Below are 26,953 nucleotides of genomic sequence, written 5' to 3'. Positions count from 1 at the left end.
GAAATGAAACGCATATTTGTAGTATGAGGAGAGATTTTTCAATGTGATCGGAACACAAGGTGGTACACCACATGTTATTATACAAATTGTGAGATATGTGTGTTAAAAACTTAATAACTTAAAAAATACAATTTCCCACCACTTATATAAAAACACGTGATGTATCATCCGTGTTCCAGTCATAATAAAAAATTTATTGTAGTATGAGAAGTAATTTCGTACACTTCACTCCTCATGCATCTATTTTTTTATTTCCCTTAATTTCTTTTTAAGTTATTCAATTTAAAAATAAAAATATTAAAATGTGCATAAAGAGAAAAAATGGTATGAATAAATCACTTCTTTATGTTGGTTGTTTGAATGATGAATTGATTGATTAATTTTAGTAAGAAATCACAGAGTTCTCAAGGAGGAAGAAGAATGGAATACATTGCTCCGACAGTTTCATTGACTGAAATCGATTACAAACACTCTTAAGTGTGAAAAACAGATCCGAGAAGCAAGGAAAACAAAGATGACCCATTGGAGTTTCACACGCTCTATACGAGTCAAGAATTCTAAGCTTCCTCGCATGGACTGCACATGTTTACTCAACTATGCACAGCTGCCATAGTGCTATGCACTCTTGAGATGTTATAATCCTAGCCGTCTATTACACCATAGAACTATAATTCTAAGAACTTAAACAGAAACTGAAGAACAAAGCTTAACAATATTTTTTTATATAGAACAAGGCTTAACAATATTAGAAACGATTGATAGGTCCCTAAAAGAGACCAAAAAAAAAAAAAATTTGTAATCGCAGGTGTACAGATGTTAAGATAGTATACAAAATAAACACATAATATATATCGTTCCAAAGAAATTGATCTAATTCTTACCGTTACACTTAAGTTCAACTACAACTCTACATTAGCTAAACAAAACATTAGAGCATCCAATTCACCCTTACATCGTACATGAATCCTAGAGCATGGATGGCATCTACCTCTAAGTAACAATTCATGGTATCAATTTGCAAGGAGCTTAATTAAACTCATTAAGATGGTAGCCAATCACACTAGATAATTAGCTAGATAGAATCAATCGTTAAATATAAGAAGAAATTTAAGTTGAAATCTCTCTCCATGTTGCCACATCAACAGCCACACCATGTGATTTATCCATTATGTTTGGAAATGATTTTGGGATGGATCAAATTGGAAACAAAGCCTTTTAATTTTATTCCAAAATTTCAAAATCGGATCATATCAGAATTTTCAATTTCAAAATTTTCGAAATCAGAATAATCTTGAAATTTTTGAAATTCATCTATTTACAAGATTTTAGTATTCTCTAACTTTTCCGTACATACAATTTATTTTATTTTTTAATATTTGGTATAAACCTACGTATAAATTCAATTATTTTTATGATATAATTAACATAAAAATAATGAATAAAAGGTATTCAAAACTAACAATAAACTACAAAACTTTCCAATAAATAATTTTGGCAAATAACTATAATAAAGCTAGAATATTTCAGAAAACAAACTAGCAGAATACATTCTGAACACTTCAAAGACTTCTTGAAATGTCTAAATGCACGACATTTCAATTTTTTGAAAATATTCAGATTTAAAAGAAAAAATAAATAAATAAATAAAAAGGTTCGAATGTATAAATTCATAAGATGTTAACGTCAAACTGAGAAACACCATATCAAATTGCACCCCTAATTATGTTTTTGACCAACACATACTACACTCTCTAGTATTCAAGTATGGAAGGAAAGCGTTCAAGGAAGCACCGAGGGTTAAAACACTAGAACAAAATTGTAGTATTCCAGAGTCAAGAAATCCTAAGACTCTCCATGTACTTTCCGTCACCTCGTGTTTCCCGTGACAACATTATAGAACATAGTGCAAAATGATGAGGTGACAGAAAGCACATGTAGAGTCCCCTTTGAGAGAGTTTTCTTGACATTTCTCTTCCAAAGTACAGTCATTCGTGTACAGAGGCAAAAACGTTGAGGTCCTCAGGATCGAACCATCGAGAAATCAATGAGGGCACCGAGAGAGTAATTTCTATTTGACGTTTCCTTGTATTATACCGTTAGCAAAACAACGATAACACACATACGTGCCTACAACCTTACAGCTTTAATGTCGAATTCAGATCATTCCTGTCGGGTTATCCAAGAGGACTGAACAAAACTGTTTCGGCATGACAAATCAACCGTTACTCATCCAAAGCAGCGGTCGCGTGAGGCCAAAACATATTTTCTTCCATCAGTATCAACTTGGATCAACTTGCCACGGCATAGGGTGGTATCATAAACTCTAGAGAAACTAAAGTTCAAAGTGGCAAAAGAAAGTATCGACGCTACATGGACAAAAAATGCAATGCGGACTCTTGGAAAAATGACCTCATGGAAATGCTAACCGGAACTTCTTCTCCCCCTTCACATATGATTGCCTTGAATTTAAGTGCCCAAAGGTATTTGTGCCGCTTACGATCAAAAATAGATCCGCAACGAACCTTGGTATCCCTTCTGATTGCAGCTGAAGTCAGTAAAGCCTCCGAGTGTCGTGCAAAAAAAGAATTTGCTCAGATATATAGCACTAGCTTTTCTCATGGAATCTCGAAAAGTTTCTTCAATTTCACAAGCAGCTTCCACTCGTCCATTGACAGTTCATCCTGCATATTTAAATTACAGTTAATAATGATGGTTCACATTACATCGTCCAAAAGGTAAATTGTATGAGAAAATGAAACTTACTCGGTAATTCACTTTAAGTACATCAATCGAATTCCTTGAGATTTGGCTGACAAGTTCATCATCAATCTCAAAGTGCCTACCAAACATCTTTTGCTGTTCTTCGGAATTTGACCCAATAATCTGCAAAAACACAAGAAGAAAGCTGCAATAAGCATAAGGACAATTAAGTGCAGAGGTTTCTTTTCAGCATTACAAAGAATTAAGTTGGAGAGAGAGTAAGAGAAAAATCAGAAGAAACACAACAAACTCCAAATGATCAGCTACAAAACACAGGGAAAGCCAAGACCAACAGTATTAAGAAATGGTCAGCTAGAAAAGAGAAAAAAAAAAAAAAAAAAAAAAAAAATCAAAAAGCAATCAAACAAACTAAAGGCAAGATCACAACCGCAATAACAAAGCCAATCCAGATGACAAAATTAGCACACAATCAGCTAGCCACAATCACCGAGGAAAACAATAGTAGGTAAGAACCAGATCACCGTCGGATTCAAATATCAATTAACAACGTAGGAATCAAACCTCAAAGGACATGAACCTCATAGGAGAGTTTTTACTGATGCCTACAAATTCTATCATCCTTTTCCTCCCAACACATATGGGTAAAAGGCAATGTTATTTCACAACTATAGACAATAGGCCGTGGAATTAAGTCAAATTACAAAGATTCTATTAAACGACTCCTGAACCCTGTGAAAGAATTTATATTACATAAAAAATGTGTGCGCAGTTCCTTAAAAATTTATAGTAAAATCCGTCAATAGCACTTACACTTGTAATGATAGCTAATATCAAACGGTGTTCAGCATTGCTTAGACATTTCTCATACAAAAAGTCATTGATCTAACAAGAACCCAAGTATCTACAACACACTAATCATAAATGATGGATATAAGCCATTTTGACAGGACAGATTTACCCACGACAAAAAAAAGCAGCAGAAACAAACATCAAAGGTTGCAGAAATGCAACACCGACTAGCAACACGTGTGGTGTGTCCGCACATATATATGTCAAGCGATATCATACATTCATACCTTAATGGCTAATTTCGACCCCTTCTTCGCCATATCAACAGGTTTGTGGTTATTTTCAATGGATGCAATGCGCCCAATAGAAATAAAATCCCTTTGAGGAATACAAATTGGAGTACCCACCTGCAAAGAGCATATAATAAAAATAATAAGAATTTTTAGCCAGTATACCTAATTTTCATGGGATTGTAGTTCAATCGGAGCTGAACTTAATTAACGAACATTTAATTGATACAATACAACACTTTGAAAGGTGTAGGAAAAAAAATCAGACATAGCCGGAGTTGGACTCGTTCATATTAAACCAAAAACAGAACTAGCAAACATTTATTAGACACTATTCAAGAACTAGTATTCATATGATGAAGGTAAGGAAGATTAGAAAAACTGAGCAAGCTAACACTGCAAATCCTTTAAATCAATCTGCCAGACTACCAGAGTTACATCTTTAGGCTTTAGCAGTTCCTAGGGAACCTTAGCAGGTTCCTGGGGAACACTTTGTCACAGTTTTTTCAAATAAACTGTTTCCACTGCCTACGTTATACATCCAACAACCCTACTAACTCCTTGAAAATTACAGAATCCTTCTACTTGCGGCAACATTCCATTTTAAGTCTCTTATCAGATATTTTAAATGTTAAGTATCCAAACAAAAGAATTAATAAAGAACTTTTAAGAGAAAATAAAAAAGAGAGACAAATTAAGATGGTAAACAATCATATCCCACTAAAGAGCTGGGTAAACCAAATGGAGTCCATATAATAATACCTTCAAAATGCCATCGAGAACGTCAACCCCCAAGATAATTGGATCTTTCTTGTTGAAAACACAGTTGGGCATAATCTTGAGCACGCAAGGAAAGACAGCTTCATCAGCAGATTCCTTCTTCTTTTCCTCCTTAATATTGTCAATATATGCCTTAAATTGATCGAACAAGTGATAGATGATATCAGCAATAAAAATCTTCACACCTAAATCGTCTGCCATTTCTCGGGCCTCTGGCGTAACTTTGACATCAAATGCCAAGATGGTGGCAAACTCCTTTTTCTTTTCAAGCATTACACTGGCCTTCATGACATCCTTTTTGTGTACAGGGCCTATGCTAATACCACTAACAGGAATGTTTACGGCTGGTGTTTTCAAAAACTCTAGCAATGCTTCCAAGGAACCTAGAGTAGATGCTTGTACGCAAACTCCCTCACCAGTCTTGTCAATTCTATTCAAAACTGACTTCATGTCTTCCATAGCTGTTTCCTTGATATCCTCCAAGTCATCATGAGGCCCTACCACATGTAGGGCAGTACCAGCAATAGCATGTTCAAGACCCTGCATAAAACAAACATCAAAAATCAAGCAAATCTCACAACAGGAGTTCAGATAGGTAGAACTGGATTGGCCTTGATTTCAACATAAATTTACCTGTGCTGCAATTTTGATACCTTGTGCAGCCTTGATTTCACTATGATGCAGATACGCTCCCTGAAATAAAGATCCATAGAATCGTCATCTGATGCCAACATGGAATGTTGTTTATGGACAAAAAAAAAAAAGTGAACCTTAGATCCCACTGAATTGGATTTGCACAATGAAAAGAAATCGAATATTTGATAAACCAAATGTATTCAATAGTTATCAGAACTGGAATCCGAAATGAACCATTATCCAAACTACGTAGAATTCCTACAAACATCATTTTGTCCTAAACTAGTTCATCAAGAATAATTATCCGAAAATGGCACTGAACCCACCCTCCATATTTTTTAACCCCCATCAAGTTTTATAAGATATCAGTCTACTATTTGCATTGCCAAAATGCCCTCACCTCCTTTCTCACCCCCATCAAGTTTAAAAAAGATATTTATGAATCAGGCAGGTCCAATTCTGGACAGGCTGGACTTCCCTCCTATAGCTATTACTTAATTCAGCCAAACATGCCTACTTTACTTCTGTAGCTATTACTTAATTCCATTTTTCTTTACATTACTTGTCTATAATAGAAAAGGAGCATTCAAACATCAGTTTCGGCTCTCTTCCACTCTTCTACAAAACTACCTGGTTCCATTAGCAGTCATATTAGCCTCAATATCTTTGTTTCCTTCCATTTTTCCATTTTTTGTGTTATGTAATTTTACATATTTTATTTTCTCCCTTTAAAGTACTATTATGTACAGGTCCATTTGGGATAAATAATATTCAAATGTAGAGTGAAAATAGGAAATGTGGGGTGGGAATAGCGCCACTCTTCTCTAAAAGCTTTTTTTTTAAATTACAAAAAGAAAAATGAAAATGAAAAAGAAAACAAAAAAAAAAATCAAAAATCAAACAAGCATTGAGGAACAATGCAATGCTTGTAATCACACAGAAAAGTCCAAAGCAACGCAGCCATGCGGCACTTAAATCATAAGGAGCACTATCGTAGGCAAACAATTTAACCTGAACCTGAAACTAAGCATTGTTACTGTTTTTTGGAAATGCACCCAATGGCAATACCTAGGAACAGGACATTTTTAGAGGTGCATGCACCATGAAGCAGATCCATTGTGGGGTAGGAATCACTTTGGCATCTTGTGGGCTTCACTTTCCACCGAGTTTTTCACAGATATGTTGGCTGATGTTACATGAGATGTATTTGGATTCACCAGAATAGTTTGGCTGCTGTTTCTTTAGATGTCCGGGATTTACCTGTACCTCGTGTGTTACTTGTTCGCCTATATCAAATTTTGAACCTTCTATTTTATGATAATATCAATATTTTCCCTTTTTTATGCTGTTCTACTTGCTCTTCAGTGGACTTTCACTGGGAGCAACAGATTTCATTCTCACACCAGAATCACTAAATAGCTCATTGTAAATGCATGACAAAAAGCAGAAAAAAGTTGAAAAGAAAAGAAAAAAACCTACCTTCACACGAAGTTCTTTCATTGGATGTGGAGTCAATAAAGATCGAATTGTAGCAACAATAGGTCCCTAAAAGAGACAAAAAATTGATATCAATAATAATAATTACGTGTAAAATACATCACATGTTACCTACAATCATTTGCCAGCAATTCTAAAGCAAATATTGAAAATAGTTTTATAATAGTCAGACTTTACAAAAATTGTCACAGAAAAGGTTTTAGATTCTTGCCTGCATGCCGCAAACCACTATTTGATCTCCTTCATGAAGCACACCATTAACCAATACAACATCAATTGTTGTCCCAAGGCCTTCCACAACCTTAACCTCCAAAACCGTACACTGGTTCACAAGAACAGCCTCCCATCAACTCACATATAAACAGTTAAGCACCTTTACATTACTGGAAACAAGGTGAAAATATATTAAACCTGGATTTCATTGCTGAAAGTGAGTTTCTCAACCATAGTTTTCTGCGTCCACTGAACCAATAGTAATAGCAAATCTGGAATTCCTTCACCACTGCGATATTCAAAACCCATATTTCAGGACATAGTGGAGAGCAAATTACTAAAAAAAACCTCTGCAGTAGAGACTAAAAATTAAAAGATAAGGTTATTCCACAAGCCATACCTAATGGCACTTGTAGGAATAATACTGTAGGTTTCCCCCATTTCTTTATTCTTATAATACAATTCAGTATTTAAACCCTGCTCCTTGAATTGAGTGATAATCTGGCAAACCATACAAACAATTGAAATTTTAGAAACACCAAAAGTCAAACATATAAAGTGAACTAAAGACAAAGTTGCAGCACACAAGACCTGTACAAGCCTCATATTGAACTCATTTTGTACATCCTTAGATTGTTGCTTCATTGCTTTCACAATTGGTGCATTGCGGCAGGTTTTCCACCCGTAGAGTCTGTCCACCTAACAATTTGAATTCCAGAAAACAAAAATTAAACATTTATGAGCCGACAGTAGTAGAGATCTGGACAGTAGAATTGACCATAAACCCCACCTTATTTAGTGCAACAATAAATTCCGTATTCCTCATTTTCAAAAGGTTGAGTGACTCTATTGTCTGAGGCTCTAAGCCATGCATAATGTCAACAACCAATATAGCAATATCACATAAACCTGAGCCCCGTGACCGTAAATTAGTGAATGACTCATGCCCGGGGGTATCAATGACCAACAGACCAGGGACCTTCAGCTTCGCATCAGCTTTCAGTTCTTTAGTCCTCTCACGAATGTTCTCAGCAGGAAAATATGTTGCTCCAATCTGCTGAGTAATACCTCCAGCCTCACCTTCCTGAACATTTGTGCCTCTGATACAATCCAGCAGCTTAGTTTTACCAGTATCAACATGGCCCATAATGCAACAAATAGGTGAACGAAGGTTATCTCCACTCTCTTTGGGGTCAGCATTAGAAGTTGGCGCTTCTTTTTTAACAGAAACGCTTTTCTTCTTACTTTTGTCAACGTCATTATCAGGTTGTTTTTTCTTATCCTCACCATCCTGAGATTTTATTGGTTGAGAAGGAACGGTTTTCTGAGCAGAAACTGATGGCTTGGCACCTGAACTCTTTATGTCTTTTTTTGCAACAGGTTCAGGCTCAGAGTCAATCTCTTCATCAGAAAATCCACGTTTAACAGAAAGGTTAACATCATCAAAGCTCTTAACATCCCAAGGATCATCATCGTCATCTTCTTCTTCTTCTTCTTCTTCTTCCACTCCATTCTCTTTAACAGATTCAGCAACTTCAGATTTATCCTCCAGATCCAGTGACTCTACATCTTCAACCTTGTCAAATTCCCCAGACTCTGGCTCGGGGATAGTGTCCTGCTGGTCTCCCTCTTCTAGGTTTTCCACTGGCTTCGCAGAAGCTGCACCATTTGCATGAATGGGTGCTGCTTTTGTCTTCTTTTTCTGATACATAGGCCGTTTAGCCTTTTTCTCATTGTCTGTGGTAGGGAGAGGCAAACCCCCAGCATTAGCAAGTATCTGGTTTCTCATTGCCTCCCGCCTGCGTTGTTCTTCTTTTTGCTTCGCAGTTAAAATCTTGCCTTCCTGTCTCTTCCTTTGTAGCTTCTCCTTTTCCCTTTCCTTTTTCAGAATCCTGGCCGCCTCCCTTTCCCTCTCAAGTTCTTCCTGCTTACGCCGCTCCTCTTCTTCTTTCCTCTGTTTCTCCTCTGCTTCCCTTTTCAATCTCTCTTCTAGTTCCTGTCGCCTAGCAAGAGCCTCCTGCATCTCCCTTACATGTTTTGGAAGTTTCTTATCTGCTACTTTACCTTTCACTTCTTTCTTCTTGGGGTCTGTGGGTTCAATTTGGGTTTCTTCTTGTTTATCATCCTTAGTAACCACGGGAGCAGTAGCAGTCCCCGCTGCCACTGCTGCCTTTTTCTCCTTTTCCTTCTCCTTCTTCTTTCTCTTCTTCTTTGCGGCAGCAGACTCCACAGTCTCATGTTCACCTTCCTTTTCACCAGAAGCATCAACCGGGGCAACCAGATCAGGTTGAACCTCAACTTTCTCCTCTTTCATAGTAGCCTCAGCTGGGGTCAATGTTGTAGGACCCTCACCTAGCTCAGCAAGAATTTTATCCAAGTCATCTTCTTCTTGAGCAGTCCGTCCACTCTTCTTCTTTTTTTTCTTACTTTTTGAAGTTTCTGGAACCTCTTTACTCTTGTTAGTTTTAGAATCATCAGCTTCGCTTTTATTAGTTTCGATACTTGGTTGTTCCGGTTCAATTACATCTGTATCTTCACTCAATGCAGTAAAAACATCATTACCTTTCTTTTTGGAAGACTTCTTTTTACCTGTGAATGCAATCACAGATTCATCTTCATCATCAACTGTGTCATCACCAACTCTAGTTGGTTCGGATACTGAAGTATCTTCATCATCCCCCTCATCAAGCAGGGCTGAGCTAAAAGAATTACCACCGCTCTTCTTTGAGCCCTTTGATGACTTCTTTTTCTTACCGGAGAATGTAATCTGAAGAACTTCATCGTCCTCATCTTTCTTTTCATCCTTATCCTCATCTGCATCATCGAGAACATCAAAGCTAGCTGCTGCAAACACACTCCCGCCCTTCTTTCCACCCTTGGATGGCTTCTTCTTCCCCGTAAAAGAAATTACAGGCTCATCTTCATTCTCACTATCGTCATATTCTTCACTCTTACCCACAGAACCATCAACAACCTCAAAATCACTATCGCCTTCATCACCAATCGCATCAAAAGGGGACCCAGTAAACAAACTATCACCAGTTTTCTTTGACGATTTTGAAGCCTTCTTCTTGCCAGAAAAACTCACCACTGGAGCATCCTCCTCATCATTACCGGTTAACCCAGATTTCTCATCATCAACACCGTCTTCTTCATCTCCAAGCAGCCCAAAACTCGAAGCGCCGACCACACTATTCCCACCACTCTTCTTCGACTTTCCCTTCTTCTTTCCAGTGACAGCAACTTGGGGAACCTCATCTTCGCCCTCGTCCCCCTTTCCCACATCATCGAGGTCGTCCTCATCCCTGCCCTTCTTTGAAGCTTTTGAATTACCCTTTTTGCCCTTCTTTCCAGTGACAGCAACTTTCTCTTCCTGCACCTGAGACTCCTCGGACAGCTCAGTTCCAATAGAATACTCATCGTCTTCGATTACCACAGCCTTCTTCTTCGACCTTGCACCCGCAGCAGGTTGCGGGTTCTCATCGTCACGAGCAGTCGGCTTCTTCCGACCCATCAAGGTTTCGACAAATTATAATCTGTTTCAACAATTATCGAAGCCCCTTCCAAAATCCTAATCGCAAAACCAAGAATCACAATCAATACAGATTATACAAACACACATCACACACATCACACACATCACACACATATACACACATATGTATATATACACACACAAACATACATATTTAGCTATTGTATGTTTCGAAATCTACAGAAATAGATCCAGATTTTACAACCATAAAGCAGTACCGCAAGAATTTGATCCTAAACCAACACGAAACAAAATATACACACGCATATATGTGTGTGTGTATAGAGAGAGAGAGAGAGAGAGAGAGAGAGAGAGAGAGAGAGAGAGCTTACTTGGGGCGGCGTAGAGGGAGTAGAAGCAACAGAATCGACGGATTGCGGAGGAAAACGATCGGGTTCGAATGGATTACAATCGAGAGACAGAGAGACAGAGAGACAGAGTTTCCGGGGGAGGGAGAGAGAGACCGAGAAAAATAAGCGTATTTGTCCCTTAAAAGTTTCTAGGGTTGGGTACGGGTAGTCTGCCTTCTGGGTTTCTAAGAAAACTGGAAAAGCTGCTGTGGTGGGCTTTTTTTTTAATTTTCCACCACTTTGGGCATCCGTCCAAAAACTTTCAAGAAAATACTGAATTCGGCTTTTAGCTTTTTATATTTAAACCTACTCGACTTTAGTAAAAACTCAAATTTTAGGTTTTAAACTTGTTCCAACGCAAATAGGATTTTAGTTCAAAACTCATTTTTGGCCAAACTTAGGTTAAGATTTCCCCTTAGTTAGTAGGACTGGCCCACTATATATGTGTATTTTTTTTAGTTTTATATTTATAAATTTATTGAATCAAATGGTTATAATCAAGTCTAATAGTAAAAAAAGATCTAATGATCCAAATTTATATGAAACGGCTAAAGTAAGTAAATAACAAATCTATTATGTGTTTTATATTTTTTTTCCTAGTGTCCCACGAGTTTCATGGTGTCCGTTTAGTAATTTTTCAATATTTATCAGAATCTAAATATTTTTAGATTAAAATGTTTATAAAATTAAATTATAGTCTACATAATTTTTTTTTAAAAGGTTACTTTAAGGAAAAAAAATTATCTTAAAATTATTATTTAATAATCTCATACTACAAATTTAACCTAAAAAGGTTGAAAGAAAAAAAAATGAATTAAACTTAAAATTTTTGGACTAAAATTAAACTTAAAATTTTTGGACTAAAATTTTAGATTTTAATCAAAGGTTGGAATTGGTCTTACAAAACTATATTTTATTTTATTTAATCTGTCAAACGAAAAATACAAAAAAATAAAAGATTCAAACTCGGACATGAATGTTTTTTTTTATCGGAAAAAACATATTATTAAAACTCGTACATGATAAAAACATTCAACCATCGCACACCTTCCCTATCCTCTCCCCATGCCTGCCCGTTGCCCAGTTCCTTCAACTCATCCACCAAGCATAAGTCATATGTTTATCAAGAAAGAAAAAGCCATCGATTGATCATTCCAACACGCCAAGGAGAATTATTATCAGTCACCACGTAAACCCTGCACTATTGTCGACACCAAAGAGTTCCGGCGCCGCCATGGCCGTGAAAAGCAACCCATGTATTCCTACTGTTTGTACAATACACTCGGTTACACTTAAGTTTCTCTCCATTCCAAGGCAGCACTCGGCATTTTGTTCGAAAAAGGAAGCTGAATGTATAGGGGACGAAGCAAATATTGCAAGGACATACAAAACTTTCAACCTCGGCTGTCAAAATATTGCAGACATACATCACAGATTGCGCACAAAGATAAACCCTGTTATAGCATCATCCGCCCACGCACGACTGATACTGCTTCTCCCATCAATCAATAATTGTCGATAGCAGGATGACAAGAGGTCCGTGCTATTAAACTTAGACTAGCAAAATTCACCTTATTAGCTATATGAAATCCAAAAACAGCATGCCTTATTAACCAACTCACAAAATCTTCTTTTTATTCTATTTCAAGACCTCTCGACAAGATTTGAATAATGTTGCTGGAAACAAAAACTGGCAAACATCATGGCGCGGTCTGAAAATTCATATCCAATGTAAAAGAGTAACAATTAAAGGATGGGGAGACCGTAGAACTCTGACTCCGTTACTTGAGCTTTTGAAATAACTTTGGCGCAACCTGCATTGCAGAAGGCAACGATCATCATCTGAGCGAGAACAAAATTTTCCTACAGTATAATGAAATGAAGACTTACACATTTGTCAACACAAGATATGTAGTCAAAGTACTGCCCTGTGCAATGCTTGTTTCCAGTGTCATCACCTTCAACCCTCTTAACACATGCCTACAACAAATAAAATGGTTCAAATAATTTCAGTACAATTACCAAATTTTAGTCCATTCAAATCAATACGTGAAAACCCCCTACCTGCTGAAGTATATCAAAACAAAGACCTCCAATTATCATGGCATTCCATTTCCTTTTTAATTTTTGAAGAAGGAAACACAAATGGAAGAAAAAGTTCAACAACTTAATCTTGTCACTCAAAATTATTGACAACACACAGAGTAGAAAGCACTTAATGATGGAAGGAGGGAAAAGGGTGAATAACGGGTAGACATCAAAGCGTTAGGCAGACATTTTTATCCACATAATTTCTAAGGTTGAGCAATAACTGATGCTAGATAGTTAAAGTTGCTAGAAATTTTCCAATGCTAGCAGCCATTCTGCTGATTATAAATCCACACCTTCACTGCATAACTGTGGCAAGAAGTCTGCAATGTTCATGGAGCTACATACAGCGCAATAAGTTCCAAAATTGTAAGATTCAATTTCCACAGTAAATCCAAAAGTCAACAGGTTCAAGTGATATAGATTTTGATTGGGGCTTCACCGTCCAGTAAGACTTAATCCCTTGAGTAAAGTTCAAATTATAAAAACATCCATAACCCACACCCCTTCAGGAATAACAAAAATCCTTCAGTAAGTATATGTTCTATACTTTTTCCCTTTTCTCACACAAACTTATCCGAAATTGAAACATTTTTGCAGTCCCTTCCAGGACAGGCTTACTCATTAGTGGATGAGAAGAGATAACAGCTTATGAAGATCCTCAGTGTACGTACGTTGTAAAGTGAATTCTCTATCTTTTATTTTTATTTCTAAAAGAAATATCCTTTCATTGAAGATAAATTTCAATCTCTATTGCATACAATATATCTAGCTTGTCTCCCTCTTTTTGCAATTCACACATCATCTCGCAATAAACCCCAATTAAAACATGTTAAAAGAGCTTGCTTAATCACTTATTTACAACAATTCCAATCTTGATCATCTGATAGCCTTCTTTCATGCTATAACCTTTGCACAACTACTCTTTATAATGTTAGCCTGATATACATGTAACAACTTACAATTACTAACTTTAAATTTGATATTTATATATCATCTCCAAATTGCTTCCACAAATGGAAAAACTTAGAACACTTACGCATTTTTAACTTATCAGACCACATGCAAACACATATTTGAAGCCTTTCTTGTTTGTAATCCCCATCGGTAAAGAGAAAACAGCCCGTACAGGTAAATATGACTATCTTGGGAAGCAAAATGAGGAATCTAAAAGTAAGCTAGTAATTTTAATAAATAATCAGATCCAACTTCAATTTCATACGAAAGCCAATTCCTGGTGCTAGAAGTTGCAACACACAGATTTTTTGAACAACACCAGTAAATTACCTGATATTCAATCAGAGGCTTCACACATTTAGGCTGGCAAGACTCCTCAAGATACTTCTTTTGATCAACAAGTTCATCATCCGCCCTTATAGAGTAAACAAAAAGAGATAAATAAACATAATTGTTTAAAGTTTACACGACGACAGAGAACCTTAACCCACACATTCTTGTTCCGACCAAAAAAAAAAAAAAAAAACAAACACATTCTTGCAACTACAACAATGCCTGAGCAAATATTGTTAATGAACGTTACATATGAAATGGACAAGTAAACAACCATTCTACAACTACAAACCATAGTCATTTACTAAACAAACGGGTATTTATTTTGTAACACAGATGCCTTTTGAACAGGTATCCCTTTTCCATGACGTATCGTATTCTAGTTTTTAGAGATTTTACGTATCACCGTGTCATGTCGTACCGTATATCGATGCTTTATAGGTGCCAACCAACCCACAATATACAATCTGACCATTGAATACCTCATCAAAAGAAAGCATACAGAAATCAAGTATCCGATATTATTAATTATTACTAATTAAAATGACCAAGGAATCCCTTTGGGTTTGTGATTTCTTAATCACAGTACAAAAATCTTCCATTTTATTTTTATAAATTTTTAAAATTTGCAAATCTGACATTTATGGGATATCAAAATTATTAAAAACCCAGAAATACTCACATTGAGAAGAACCGAAAAAGCTCTCAGATTTCCTGCACAAAAACAATCAAACAAAATAAATTAATTAAATTTACAAAAAACAATAACCAATGAAATTAGTTGTGTTTTACAAATTTAATTAATTGGGGGCCGCGAAGAAGAAATTATACCTTGTGATTCGAGGAGAAAGGTCGGCTCCGGAGTTGTGCAATGGCTGTAATTCACAACAGAAGAGAGAGAAACAAACAACCGAGAGATGAAATGGAAGTTGAAATTTGGAATTTGCGAACCACACTACCTGAGATTGTGGGGAGCTGTTGAATGGGTCTCTAAAGACTTGTCAACTATTTAAACTTGGCCCACTCTACCCTTCTTATTTTTGGGCTTGGGCCTACCGCTGATTTTAATACAGCACAACGGATGTTCGTTATAATAATTTAGTTACAAATTTACAATTCACAAGAATTAAACTTCAGGATTCTATTATTCACGAGAGTTAAATTTGTCCTCTTACATACAAGTAATGAAAAATATTATTAGACCGTAGTGAGCTGAAGACCTATAGATGCTTCGATTAAAAAATACAATTATGAGAAAAGAGGTTCAAGGCAAAAGGGTTAGAGGAAGAACTAGGAAGACTTGAAAAGAAAAAAAAAAAAAAAAAACTTTACGAAAATGCATAGAGTATTTGAAGCTAACATAAGACTTGGTGCAAAATTGAGCGTATTGACGTTCTAGGATTCATGAAACCGAACTCAGTTAAGGAATAAAATTTTGTTGTAGTTGCGTAGTACCAAGTGATCAACTGCTAATTTTAGTTCTTTTAAATTTTTTTCTTTCAGGTCTACATTTTATATGCATTTCACGTTTAAGCGTGATTATCATAACAGGTGACATATTTTAAAAAAATTTCACATAGCACCTTGAGGTTTCAAAATCATATCAATTTATGTCTTCTATCTCCATGAAATTGATGATGTGGGAAATGTGGAACTCGTTTTTAGGATGTGTAAAAACCACCCTTACAATAGTGGGACCAAACTGGGTGGTTGGTTGTTTGGTTCTAATCTAAGTACTGCAAGTTTCACAAACTATTTTCACATTGTCAATGAATTACTGATTTGCAGCTCCTAATAATTAGTTACTTAAAAAGTATATTAGATAAAGTCTGAATAACTTGGCGATAAAGGAAGACCAAGCCTTCCCAAGTTGCTTGATAGACCCACCATCTACAGAAAAAATAAAAAATTCAAGTACCGGTCTTCAATTGATGCTAGTAGTTAATGACACGTGTCATAATACAAATGAAGAAAATGATATATTTTTTCACATCGCTCCACTCATTTTATTTTATGACACCTGGAGTACCCGCTTGAATATTGAAAAAATTTCTCCAACATCTGCTCGAGTTTTTTTCTCAGCCAGCTTGAGCTTATCCTAAATTCCTAATTCCAATCCTCCATGAGTTTTTGTTATTTCGCCGATTCTAGCTCTCCTCTCCCAGCCAGAACGTCTGCAGATCACAATGCCAGCACAATAAAGCAACACTTGCTATATTACAACATATATACGACCAAGCCGGAATTGCAAACCCACAATGCAGGGAACATAGAAAGCACCGCCATGGCCATTCGATATTGCATCTGATTGCAGTCTCCATTGTGGGGAAGGATTGTAAAACAGTGGCTACATACAATATCAACCAGATGAACAGACGGTGATGGCCATTGCTGACTTGAGGCAGTGGGGACTGGGAGTCCGGCCGCAGTGGGCTTGCTTGTTTTCTACATCATCTTCTGGTGATATTGATTCCTCCTCTTTGCAAAGCAGTTGGATAAGTTTCATTCCTTCCTTGCTGAATGATATTGTCATGGGGCACCGTCATCAAAGAGAACTTTATAGAATCGCTTTCGTTCTTCTGGATCAAACAACCCTCCTCTGTCACCCTGATCCTCGAGGTCAGACTTCTCGGAGCTCACGTCCTTGTCTTCATTTGATCTACCCAAAACCATGCCTCTCTTTTTCTTCTTTTCTAGATTTACCAAATGACGTCTGCAGTTATATTCATGAAGCCCCTCCTGCATAAGTTCCCCAAACTTCTCCTTCACAACAACAAGTGGATCTTTATCAACCAGTTCTTGCCCATTATAAGCTTCTCTAAGAAGGACAGTATAGCTCTGGTACTTATTTGAGACATAGAATATGCCAGGGTGCTTAAGCAACAAAACATTCAATTTCTCGGGCAAAATGAACTCTCTCCGAAAATTTGCCAGCTTCATAATTGATGCTTTCTTCCATAGAGTCAACGACAACAACTCATGCACCAAAGCCACCGTCCTCTTCTCCATCTCCTTTGATCCCTCCGCAAAGCCTTTGGAGTCCAAGTAGGGTGAAATATAACGAGTCGCGTTAAATTCATGAAATCTTTCCCATGACTTGATCCAAGTTGAAGGCAATGAGCTTGTGAAACATGGTTCGGTTCCTTGCTTGTGAGCTGAAGCTTCTATAGCAGAAACTGCCAAATCTGGATTCCAAGACACTAGCTCAATCTCCATGGAACTCCGCCGCCCACTATAATTAACAATCCGAAACACATCAGAATATTTTGGCACAAGTCTAATTAAATAGTCATCTGGGAAACCAAAGTTCCGCTTCAGTACATTAAGCTTGACAACATTTAGTCTTTGATTGGAGCTCATCATAAGCAACTTTGCTAATCTCTCCACAAAGACATGTTCCTGCATATCTTTGACAGATTCTTCTTCTTCTACCAAAGAAATCATCCGTTTAGTTAGCTGGCAGTAATACTCATCGCCTTGCAGATAGACTTGAAAGCAACATGGGTATTTTTTGAGCCAATTGAGAGCCTTTCCTTGAAGATCAAGGGTCTTGAACTTCTTCTGAATGAAGGCCACTGTTGCTACGTGATCAGGGCACCTAAGGATGATGTTTTTTATTTGATTATTCACTATCCATCTGCGATTTTTAGACAGAGCAGATTCAAGATATGGGTCCTTCTTCATTGACCATAGAGAAAAATACCGAGCAAAGTTTTGAACAGGTCTTGGGTTTCGAAAGTGCACTGTAGCAGCCATATTTCTCTTCTTTATGTATCCTCAATACCTTCAAAATGAAAACTAAAAGAAAAATGGTAATAAATTAATACAACTGTTTGGGAGAACAAATTCATGCAGAACACAAACTGGATAGCATGACAGACAACGAACTTACAAAGTACTGCCCTGTGCAATGCTTGTTTCCAGTGTCATCACCTTCAACCCTCTTAACACATGCCTACAACAAATAAAAAGGTTCAAATAATTTCAGTACAATTACCAAATTTTAGTCCATTAAAAACAATACGTGAAAAACCCCTACCCACTGAAGTATATCAAAACGAAGACCTCCGATTATCATGGCATTCCATTTCCTTTTTAATTTTTGAAGAAGGAAACACAAATGGAAGAAAAAGTTCAACAACTTAATCTTGTAACTCAAAATTATTGACGACTCACAGAGTCAAAAGCACTTACTCATGGACGGAGGGAAAAGGGTGAATAACGGGTAGACATCAAAGCGTTAGGAAGACATTTTTATCCACATAATTTCTAAGGTTGAGCAATAACTGATGCATGATAGTTAAATTTGCTAGAGATTTTCCAATGCTGGCAGCCATTCTGCTGATTATAAATCCACACCTTCACTGCATAACTGTGGCAAGAAGTTTGCAATGTTCACAGAGCTACATACAGCACAATAAGTTCCAAAATTGTAAGATTCAATTTCCACAGTATATCCGATTGTGAACAGGTTCAAGTGATATAGATTTTGACTGGGCTTCATGGTCTAGTAAGACTTGATAGAAATAACAAAAATCCTTCAGTAAGTATATGTTCTATACTTTTTGCAGTCCCTTCCCAGACAGGCTTACTCATTAGTGGATGAGAAAAGATAGCAGCTTATGAAGATCCTCAGTGTACGTACATTGTAAAGTGAATTCTCTATCTTTTATTTTTATTTCAGAAAGAAATATCCTTTCATTGAAGATAAATTTCAATCTCTATTGCATACGATATATCTAGCTTGTCTCACTCTTTTTGCAATTCACACATCATCTCACAATAGACCCCAATTAAAACATGTTAAAAAAGCTTGCTTAATCACTTATTTATGACAATTCGAATCTTGATCATCTGATAGTCTTCTTTCATGCTAGAACCTTTGCACAACTACTCTTTATAATGTTAGCCTGATATACATATAACAACTTACAATTACTAACTTTAAATTCGATATTTATATATCATCTCCAAATTGCTTCCACAAATGGAAAAACTTAGAACACTTAATAATTTCTAACTTGTCAGACCACATGCGAACATATATTTGAAGCCTTTCTAGTTCGTAATCCCCATCGGTAAAGAGAAAAAAGCCTGTACAGGTAAAAGCCAACGGTACAAGTACAACATAATACAAACAAGTAGATATGACTATCTTGGGAAGCAAAATAAGGAATTTAAAAGTAAGCGAGTAATTTTAATAAATAATCAGATCCAACTTTAAGTTCATACGAAGGCCAATTCCTGGTACTAGAAGTTGCAACACACAGATTTTTTGAATAACACCAGTAAATTACCTGATATTCAATCAGAAGCTTCACACATTTAGGCTGGCAAGACTCCTCAAGATACTTCTTTTGATCAACAAGTTCATCGTCCACCCTTATAGAGTAAACAAAAAGATATAGAAATGAACATAATTGTTTAAAGTTTACACGACAACAGATAACCTTAACCAACACATTCTTGTTCCGACCAAAAAAAATAACAAACACATTCTTGCAAACTACAACAATGACTGAGCAAATATTGTTAAAGAACGTTACATATGAAATGGACAAGTAAACAACCATCCTACAACAACGAACCATAGTCATTTACTAAACAAACAGGTATTTATTTTGTAACACAGATGCCTTTTGAACGGGTTTGCTATGAAATCTACTGTTAAAACAAACTCAATAGCTGCATTTTGTAAGACTAATAGCATACATGCCTGAAAAGCGAAAAAATAATGAAAGGATCGTACATTTTAATGGCTTTGGGTATATCCACATATTCGGGTAGATGCTAACCCAGCACGAAAAATGTTTTGAATCCAAAAAAGCAAAAGTGAATAACCAACCCTTATTTTTGTATATTCAGTTTTTGTGCTTGTTTCCATTAATAATCAAACTAATATCACTAACAAGAAGGGGGCTGGTGCCAACCTATGAAGCACATATACTTTAGTTTGGTCGCGTATCCCTTATCCATGACATATCGTATTCTAGTTTTTAGAGATTTCATGTATCACTGTGTCATGTCATACTGTATATCCATGCTTTATAGGTGCCAACCAACCCACAATACACAATCAGACCATTGAATACTTCATCAAAAGAAAGCATACAGTAATCAAGTATCCAATATTATTAATTATTACTAATTAAAATGACCAAGGAATCCCTTTGGGTTTGTGATTTCTTAATCACAGTACAAAAATCTTCCATTTTATCTTTCTAAATTTTAAATTTTGCAAATCTGACATTTATGGGATATCAAAATTATTAAAATGAAATCCTCTGTTTAGTTAACTGGCAGTAATACTCATCGCCTTGCAAATAGACTTGAAAGCAACATGAGTATTTTTTGAGCCAATTGAGAGCCTTTCCTTGAAGATCAAGGGTCTTGAACTTCTTCTGAATGAAGATCACTGTTGCTACATGATCAGGGCACCTAAGGATGATGTTTGTTATTTGATTATTCACTATCCATCTGCGATTTTTAGACAGAGCAGATTCAAGATATGGGTCCTTCTTCATTGACCATAGAGAAAAATACCGAGCAAAGTTTTGAACGAGTCTTGGGTTTCGAAAGTGCACTGTAGCAGCCATAATTCTCTGTTTTATGCATCCTCAATATCTTTCAAAATGAAAACTAAAAGAAGAAAAGGTAAGAAATTAATACAAGTGTTCAGAAATCAAATTCATGCAGAACACAAATTGGATAGTTACAATGACAGGCGATGAACAAATGAAAGGTCGAAAGGAGATAAATGGAGTAAATGAAGATTAACAAAAGAAATACCTACAAACAAAGACTAAGTAACCAACGTTAGCAATCAATCTCTTGACAGTAGACTAATGTCATTTCATGTTTTAAGCAACAAAAGTTGAGGTTTTCATTGTATAACTGTGGTGATAAAAATGACATTAAAATGCTCATAACACTACATAGGGTGCAATAAGTACTTGGAACAAGTCTGATATTTTTTATTGGGTTTGGTTGGAGAACAAGTCTGAGTGGTTAATCCCATGCGGGCTGGAGGGTTTCATTTGGTGCCATTACTCCTTTTTGTGATTCTATCATCCTTTTGGAACTGGAAGAGAATGTATACGATTTTGAAATAATATGAAGGGCAGGCAAAACAAACCCATTAGAAAACTTAGTGCAACATATTCAACTTTCATATGAAATTCCATTAGACTATATAATCCACTACATATGAAACATAATAATCTTCTAGAAGCATTCAATCAAGTGAAAATGAACATAAAAGCATTCAATCAAGTGAATATGAACATAAAAGCATTCAATCATCTGATTATTTTCTCTACCAACTTGCTCAGCAACCAAACAGGAAATTGAATAGGTTAGAAAATGGCTTCATATTTTTTATTTGGTCGTGTTTGTTAACACTGATGTTAATGGTACTTTTCATTTGGTGATATTTGTGTTTTCTGAAGTGAGTTAGAGCAAAGAAACCTACCATGGGCAAAGAAACCTTCCAATGTTGTATGACATCAGTTGTATGGCATACAACCATGCGAGACTCGTATGACATCAGTCATCTCGTACACAAGTGACTTGGACAAAATTTCCATAAGAGATTATTGAAGAGGGGTAGTGTCACGACTCACCTCATTTCCTAAACAATCAAACTTCTATTAGGCCTTACGTTTCTTATTAATTGTTAACCCAATGGCCATTCCACGGTCACTTTTATTGGTAGCTTTAATTTCAATTTCAGCCATTTTCTAAACTTGATTGCAACATTGAACTTAAAATTTACTCCAATTTCAGCAATAAATTAGTTAAAGGAGAGAATCATGGAATGATAAATTAGTAAAAGCCTTTTACAAGCACAAAGGAGACTACCAGATCCCTTCTACAAGGAAATAACAAGAACTAATATATAGTCCTGAATCCTGATCACAGAAACGGAAGTTTCATGATTATAGATGAGAAATTGAATTATATTTAGATATAGGGTACTTCAAAGGGTTCAAAATCGAATATGTTAACGGATCGGCAGACTATAGAGCCATAAATTTGCTATAAAGATGCATCATAATAAATTTGCCATCCTCTATTTTAGGGTTTAAGGAGCTCTAATATTTGCACAGAAACTTAAATTACACTTAAAACACCAAATTCCGGCAACACTCAACAAATAAAACCCTATTTATCATATGTTGAACGATTAAAGCGAAAAGCAAAACATTGAGAGAGAGATGTGAAGGGACCTTCGGAATCGAGGAAACGGTGAGGAATTCCAGCGGAGGTTGGAGCGGAGGAGTAGCAGATGGGTGGGTGGTGGCTGCCGTCTTCCTTCGTCTTTGTCTTCGTCTAACGGAGTGAGAGAGAGGAGCGAGACGGAGCGAGAGAGAGAGAGAGGAGCGAGAGGAGCAAGAGGGAAGAGAGGGACCGGCTGAGAGAGGGCGAGAAAGAAGAGAGAACTGTAAGGCCTCTTTGACAGCTGTATAACACAACGGATAGGATAAATAGTACGAATGAAGGTGTTTAGTGCAATTTTGTACTAAATAGTATCCGGATTAATTAAATTGGTCCTATACGTTTTATACAATGTATGCCCGCTAAATTATCCTCCCAAAATCCTCTGTATTTATTAGTTGGGTAGTTTCGCTTCCTCCGCTCTTTCCTTCCCGTCTCGCATTGCGCCCTGTGTCTTCTTCTCCTCCTCCTCATCCTCTACCTACTCCTGCCAAAACCAACCCATCTTCGTTTTCCCCAATTTCTTTATCCAACCCCACCTGCAAATTTCTTCTTCTCTCTTTGTTCCGCCCAAACCCAAGAGCTTTCGGTTTCCCCAATTTTGCTATCCAATCCCACCTGCAAATTTCTTCTTCTTCTCTATCTGTTCCGCCCAAACCCAATCCTTTTCGTTTTCCCCAATTTTGCCATCCAATCCCACCTGCAAATTTCTTCTTCTTCTCTATCTGTTCCGCCCAAACCCAATCCTTTTCATTTTCCCCAATTTTGCCATCCAACCCCACCTGCAAATTTCTTCTTCTTCTCTATCTGCTTCGCCCAAACCCAAACCCAACCCTTTTTCGTTTTCCCCAATTTTGGTTTTGGTTGGATGACGAAAATTATGAACAATTTCGTTGAATGTTATTAAAATTTTACTTCTTTATTTCTATCTATTTGTCCAATCCAATTCCCTCTGCAACAGTTAGACAACTGTAATCGAGTGGGGGACCTAGGAGTGGAGCTGAACTTCTGGAATTGCACTCATGTTTGTTGTTCTCACTGGCTTGGTGTACTTCCTCAACAATTCTCTCGCAATTGAGTTTCGTTGGGTTGGATTGAAATTTGGGTTTGATAATTGAGAGAAAAAAAAAACTAAATTAACAGTTTTAATTTTGTTGATTTTTTAACCTGTGATGTTTAGCAGCGTTTCCATTAATCATCAATTATAAGTTCTATAATCTAGCACATTATTGAGAACACAGTATAAATAATACGGTTATTAGTCTGATATTGCACCAAACGTCTAACTAATTTAGTCAGTACTATCCGATAACTATTTATCTTATCCGACTAAAATAGTCAGTACTGTCCGAGCTGCCAAACGAGGCTTAAGGACTCTTTTCCAATTGCACCGCCCATTTTTTACAATTAAAAAGAGTAATTTGGAAAATAATTTATAAAAATTAATTAATTAATTAATTGAAAAAAACGCCTACTTTTTTCAATTGCACAGTTAAATTTTTAACAAATTGCGCACATGTATACATTTTGATGTTGCGCTACTGGTTTTTCCACAATAACAATAATATACTGAAAATGTGATTTTATCCCTTCAAATTCAATTTTTTTTTTTAACACAAAACCCACAATAATATATTTTTTTAACAAAAACCTGATACTAGACTCCACCTAAGTGACAAACATAATAAATAAATTTCAAACCCACAATGTAGATCCCAAGGCCAGCACATAAAGCAAAACTTGTTATATTACAATATCTATATGACCAAGTCCGAATTGCAAACCCACAATGCAGGGAACATAGAAAACACCGTCATGGCTATTCGATATTGCATCTGATTGCAATCTCCATTATGAAGAGGGATTGTAAAACAGTGGCTATATACAACGTCAACCAGATGAATAGACGGTGATGGTATTTCTGACTTGAGGCAGTCAAGACTAGGAGTCAGGCTTGAGTGGGCTTGCTTTTCTACATCATCTTCTGGTGATATTGATTCCTCCTCTTTGCCAAGAGGTTGGATAAGTTTCGTTCCTTCCTTGCCGAATGATATTGTCATGGGGCACTGTCATCAAAGAGAACTTTATAGAATCGCTTTCGTTCTTCTAGATCAAACAACCCTCCTCTGTCTCCTTGATCGTCGGGGTCAGAGATCTCAAAGCTCATGTCTTTGCCTTCATTTGATCTACCTAAAACCATGCCTTTTTTTTTCTTCTTTTCTAGATTTACGAAATGACGCCGACGGTTATATTCATGAAGCCCCTCCTGCATAAGTTCCCCAAACTTCTCCTTCACAACAACAAGTGGATCCTTATCAACCAGTTCTTGCCCATTATAAGCTTCTTTAAGAAGGACAGTATAGTTCTGGTACTTATTTGAGACAAAGAATATGTCGGCGTGCTTAAGCAGCAAAACATTCAATTTCTCGGGCAAACTGAAGTCCCTTCAAAAATGTGCCAACTTCATAATGGATGCTTTCTTCCAAAGAGTCAGCGATAACAACTCATGTCAACAGATTCAAAGGCACACCACGGCCAAGGTTAAGCTTTGATACCAATTTGTCACATCCCGGCTTGGGGTCCATTACATCCCCGGCCCGTTCCACCACTGTAGCACGATATTATCCGCTTTGGGCCCCAATTATGCCCTCACGGTTTTGTTTTTAGGGAACTCACACGAGAACTTCCCAATGGGTCACCCATCATGGGAGTGCTCTCGCGAGCTACTCGCTTAACTTCGGAGTTCTTATGGAACCTGAAGCCAGTGAGCTCCCAAAATGCCTCGTGCTAGGTAAGGATGGGAATATACATATAAGGATCACTCCCCTGAGCGATGTAGGATCTAACATATGTAACACTTGATTTTTCGAGCAGAGTGTGATTCTAAAGCCCCCACACTAAAAATAAACGAAATATCCCCCCCCCCCCATAAATCCCTATTCTTAGTCTAGCTAATTTCATAAGCAGAATCACAAACTGAAACAGTTATGTTGTCCCTGTATAAGTTCCAAAAATGTGAGATTCAATATCCATAGCAAGTCCAAATGTCTATAGGTTCAAGTGCTATAGATTTTGATTGGGACTTCATAGTCTGTAACACGATCCCTTGGGTAAAGTTTGAATCTAAAAACACCTGTAACCCACATCCTTCATAAATAAATAAATAAACCCATTCTAAGTATACGTTCTATAATTTTCCCTTTACTTAGACAAACTAATTTCATATGCATAATCAGAAAATGTAACAATTTTGCAGTCTCTTCCTGGACAGACTCTTTAATCTTTATTTTTTCACGCTATAACCTTTGCACAATTACTCTTTGTAAGTTAGTCTTCTATACTTAACAACTTACTATCACTAACTTTCACTTTTGATAAATTATTAACAATTTGCTTCCACTAATGCAAATATAAGTTTGAAGCTTTTTGACAAGACACTTCTGTTTGGGTTAATATTTAAACTTTAGGCTTCAAAGGGAATGAAGCCCAAATGAGCTCAATAAAGAAGGTCTGCCCGAAGCCTAGAGTCAAGCCTAGGTCATCCATCTCAAGATAAAATGATAGCCCTCATTAAATGCAAAGACTAAGTGCTTACAAGAGAAGTGACAACCGATGGAAATCCACCTACTTCCGGCCTATCTTTTGGATGGCAGAACATGTAAAAATGCTGATGATTCATTACTCTTCAGTTACTTTTGGGGAAGAACAGAAACAACACAGTTGGGTTAATTTGTCTATAAAATGAGAAAGAAGGCCCAGAGACAAGGACACTCGACTAATCAAACAAACAAACATACAACTTGTCTCTCATTCAAGCTAATACTCAGAAAGCTGCGTTTTGTCCAGATTTTGCACCCTTTCAGCCTTAGATTTCCCATAGAAAGACATCTTTTGTCTATGTAAAAGCTCTGCTAACTTCCCCAAATGTTGTAACATTGATTTTCTTACGTAAACTCGTTTACCCCTCATCCCTCTTTATTACTCACTGCAAAGAAAAGAGATTGCAAGATGCTTTAACCTTGCCCGATAAGGTGAAATCTTGCCCGACTCTCTTTGTTTTTACCTTTCCATTAATAGATATGGTGTTATAATGTATCCATCGGTATATATGCAAGTCATTTTCGATCTTCTGATGATCCAAAGTTCTATTAACTCTCAGATCCAGTTCACTTAGCACTTTTACTATCGTAAAAGTAAATGAAACTGATGCCTTCATCAAATTTGAACCCCTCCCCTTTAAAAGCATACAAGATAAACAAAAATCCTTGATCTCAGGGCATAGAAAAGAACTTAATATGGACTTAACCCATCCATGACAATCATTTGATGATGAAAGTCAAATAACTTAGGGTGCAAGTAATCGGCTTAAATACACTCATTCTACATCTGTTATACAGAGATGGCAGTGGCACGCCTCAGTACTTAGTTAGTTTTGATTGCGAGCCTCACGGCCTACATCTAAGGCCCGACAAAGACACCTTTCAGAACTAACTCTGTCATCTTCTTGCAGCCCAACAAGCAAGCGAGAGCCCGACAGTCAACCAAAG

General features: G+C 36.7%; 3 protein-coding genes across 11 annotated transcripts; all 3 read right to left on the bottom strand.

The window, feature by feature from the left end:
• Nucleotides 1-2,045: 2,045 nt before the first annotated feature.
• Nucleotides 2,046-10,975, bottom strand: LOC137724391 (eukaryotic translation initiation factor 5B-like). Its single transcript, XM_068463137.1, has 12 exons — nt 10,794-10,975; nt 7,717-10,497; nt 7,518-7,625; nt 7,327-7,427; nt 7,125-7,215; nt 6,925-7,035; nt 6,696-6,761; nt 5,214-5,273; nt 4,563-5,120; nt 3,798-3,917; nt 2,764-2,883; nt 2,046-2,681 (listed from the first exon to the last, which is right to left on the bottom strand). The coding sequence occupies exons 2-12, from the start codon at nt 10,438-10,440 to the stop codon at nt 2,616-2,618; spliced, it is 4,125 nt and encodes a 1,374-aa protein (XP_068319238.1). The 5' UTR covers nt 10,441-10,497; nt 10,794-10,975; the 3' UTR covers nt 2,046-2,615.
• Nucleotides 10,976-12,420: 1,445 nt separating this feature from the next.
• Nucleotides 12,421-15,160, bottom strand: LOC137724360 (cytochrome b-c1 complex subunit 6-1, mitochondrial-like). The gene is made up of 5 exons (XM_068463110.1): nt 15,021-15,160; nt 14,872-14,903; nt 14,187-14,271; nt 12,702-12,791; nt 12,421-12,625 (listed from the first exon to the last, which is right to left on the bottom strand). Coding segments are annotated over exons 2-5 (210 nt in total). The 5' UTR covers nt 14,874-14,903; nt 15,021-15,160; the 3' UTR covers nt 12,421-12,592.
• An 835-nt stretch (nt 15,161-15,995) lies between these two features.
• On the bottom strand, nt 15,996-22,645 carry LOC137724359 (protein WHAT'S THIS FACTOR 1 homolog, chloroplastic). Of its 9 annotated transcripts, none has more exons than XM_068463107.1 (4): nt 18,384-22,645; nt 18,229-18,280; nt 18,082-18,144; nt 15,996-17,987 (listed from the first exon to the last, which is right to left on the bottom strand). In XM_068463107.1, the coding sequence occupies exon 4, from the start codon at nt 17,943-17,945 to the stop codon at nt 16,719-16,721; it is 1,227 nt and encodes a 408-aa protein (XP_068319208.1). In that variant the 5' UTR covers nt 17,946-17,987; nt 18,082-18,144; nt 18,229-18,280; nt 18,384-22,645; the 3' UTR covers nt 15,996-16,718. The 9 variants fall into 9 exon arrangements, with proteins under 9 accessions (XP_068319208.1, XP_068319205.1, XP_068319209.1 ...); XM_068463104.1 differs by having other exon boundaries at nt 18,082-19,283; nt 19,487-19,571; nt 22,418-22,645; XM_068463108.1 differs by lacking the exon at nt 18,229-18,280 and having other exon boundaries at nt 19,487-19,571; nt 22,418-22,645.
• Between the last annotated feature and the right edge of the window lie 4,308 nt (nt 22,646-26,953).

This window comes from Pyrus communis, chromosome 2, assembly GCF_963583255.1.
Source record: "Pyrus communis chromosome 2, drPyrComm1.1, whole genome shotgun sequence".
Classification (NCBI taxonomy): domain Eukaryota; kingdom Viridiplantae; phylum Streptophyta; class Magnoliopsida; order Rosales; family Rosaceae; genus Pyrus; species Pyrus communis.
The sequence above is the reverse complement of the archived record's forward strand: the minus strand, read 5'-3'. Positions and strand labels throughout refer to the sequence as shown.

What these genes read in the sequence shown, in the direction of transcription:
- LOC137724391 (XM_068463137.1), bottom strand. Translation starts at nt 10,440, where the DNA reads ATGGGTCGGAAGAAGCCGACTGCTCGTGACGATGAGAACCCGCAACCT. An exon ending in TCAATATGAGGCTTGTACAG is followed by an intron (nt 7,428 to 7,517) that starts GTCTTGTGTGCT and finishes ATGGTTTGCCAG; the next exon opens with ATTATCACTCAATTCAAGGA. An exon ending in ATTCCTACAAGTGCCATTAG is followed by an intron (nt 7,216 to 7,326) that starts GTATGGCTTGTG and finishes TGAATATCGCAG; the next exon opens with TGGTGAAGGAATTCCAGATT.
- LOC137724360 (XM_068463110.1), bottom strand. An exon ending in AGCCTCTGATTGAATATCAG is followed by an intron (nt 12,792 to 14,186) that starts GTAATTTACTGG and finishes TATTTGTTGTAG; the next exon opens with GCATGTGTTAAGAGGGTTGA. An exon ending in TATCTTGTGTTGACAAATGT is followed by an intron (nt 12,626 to 12,701) that starts GTAAGTCTTCAT and finishes TCTGCAATGCAG; the next exon opens with GTTGCGCCAAAGTTATTTCA.
- LOC137724359 (XM_068463105.1), bottom strand. Translation starts at nt 17,945, where the DNA reads ATGGCTGCTACAGTGCACTTTCGAAACCCAAGACCTGTTCAAAACTTT.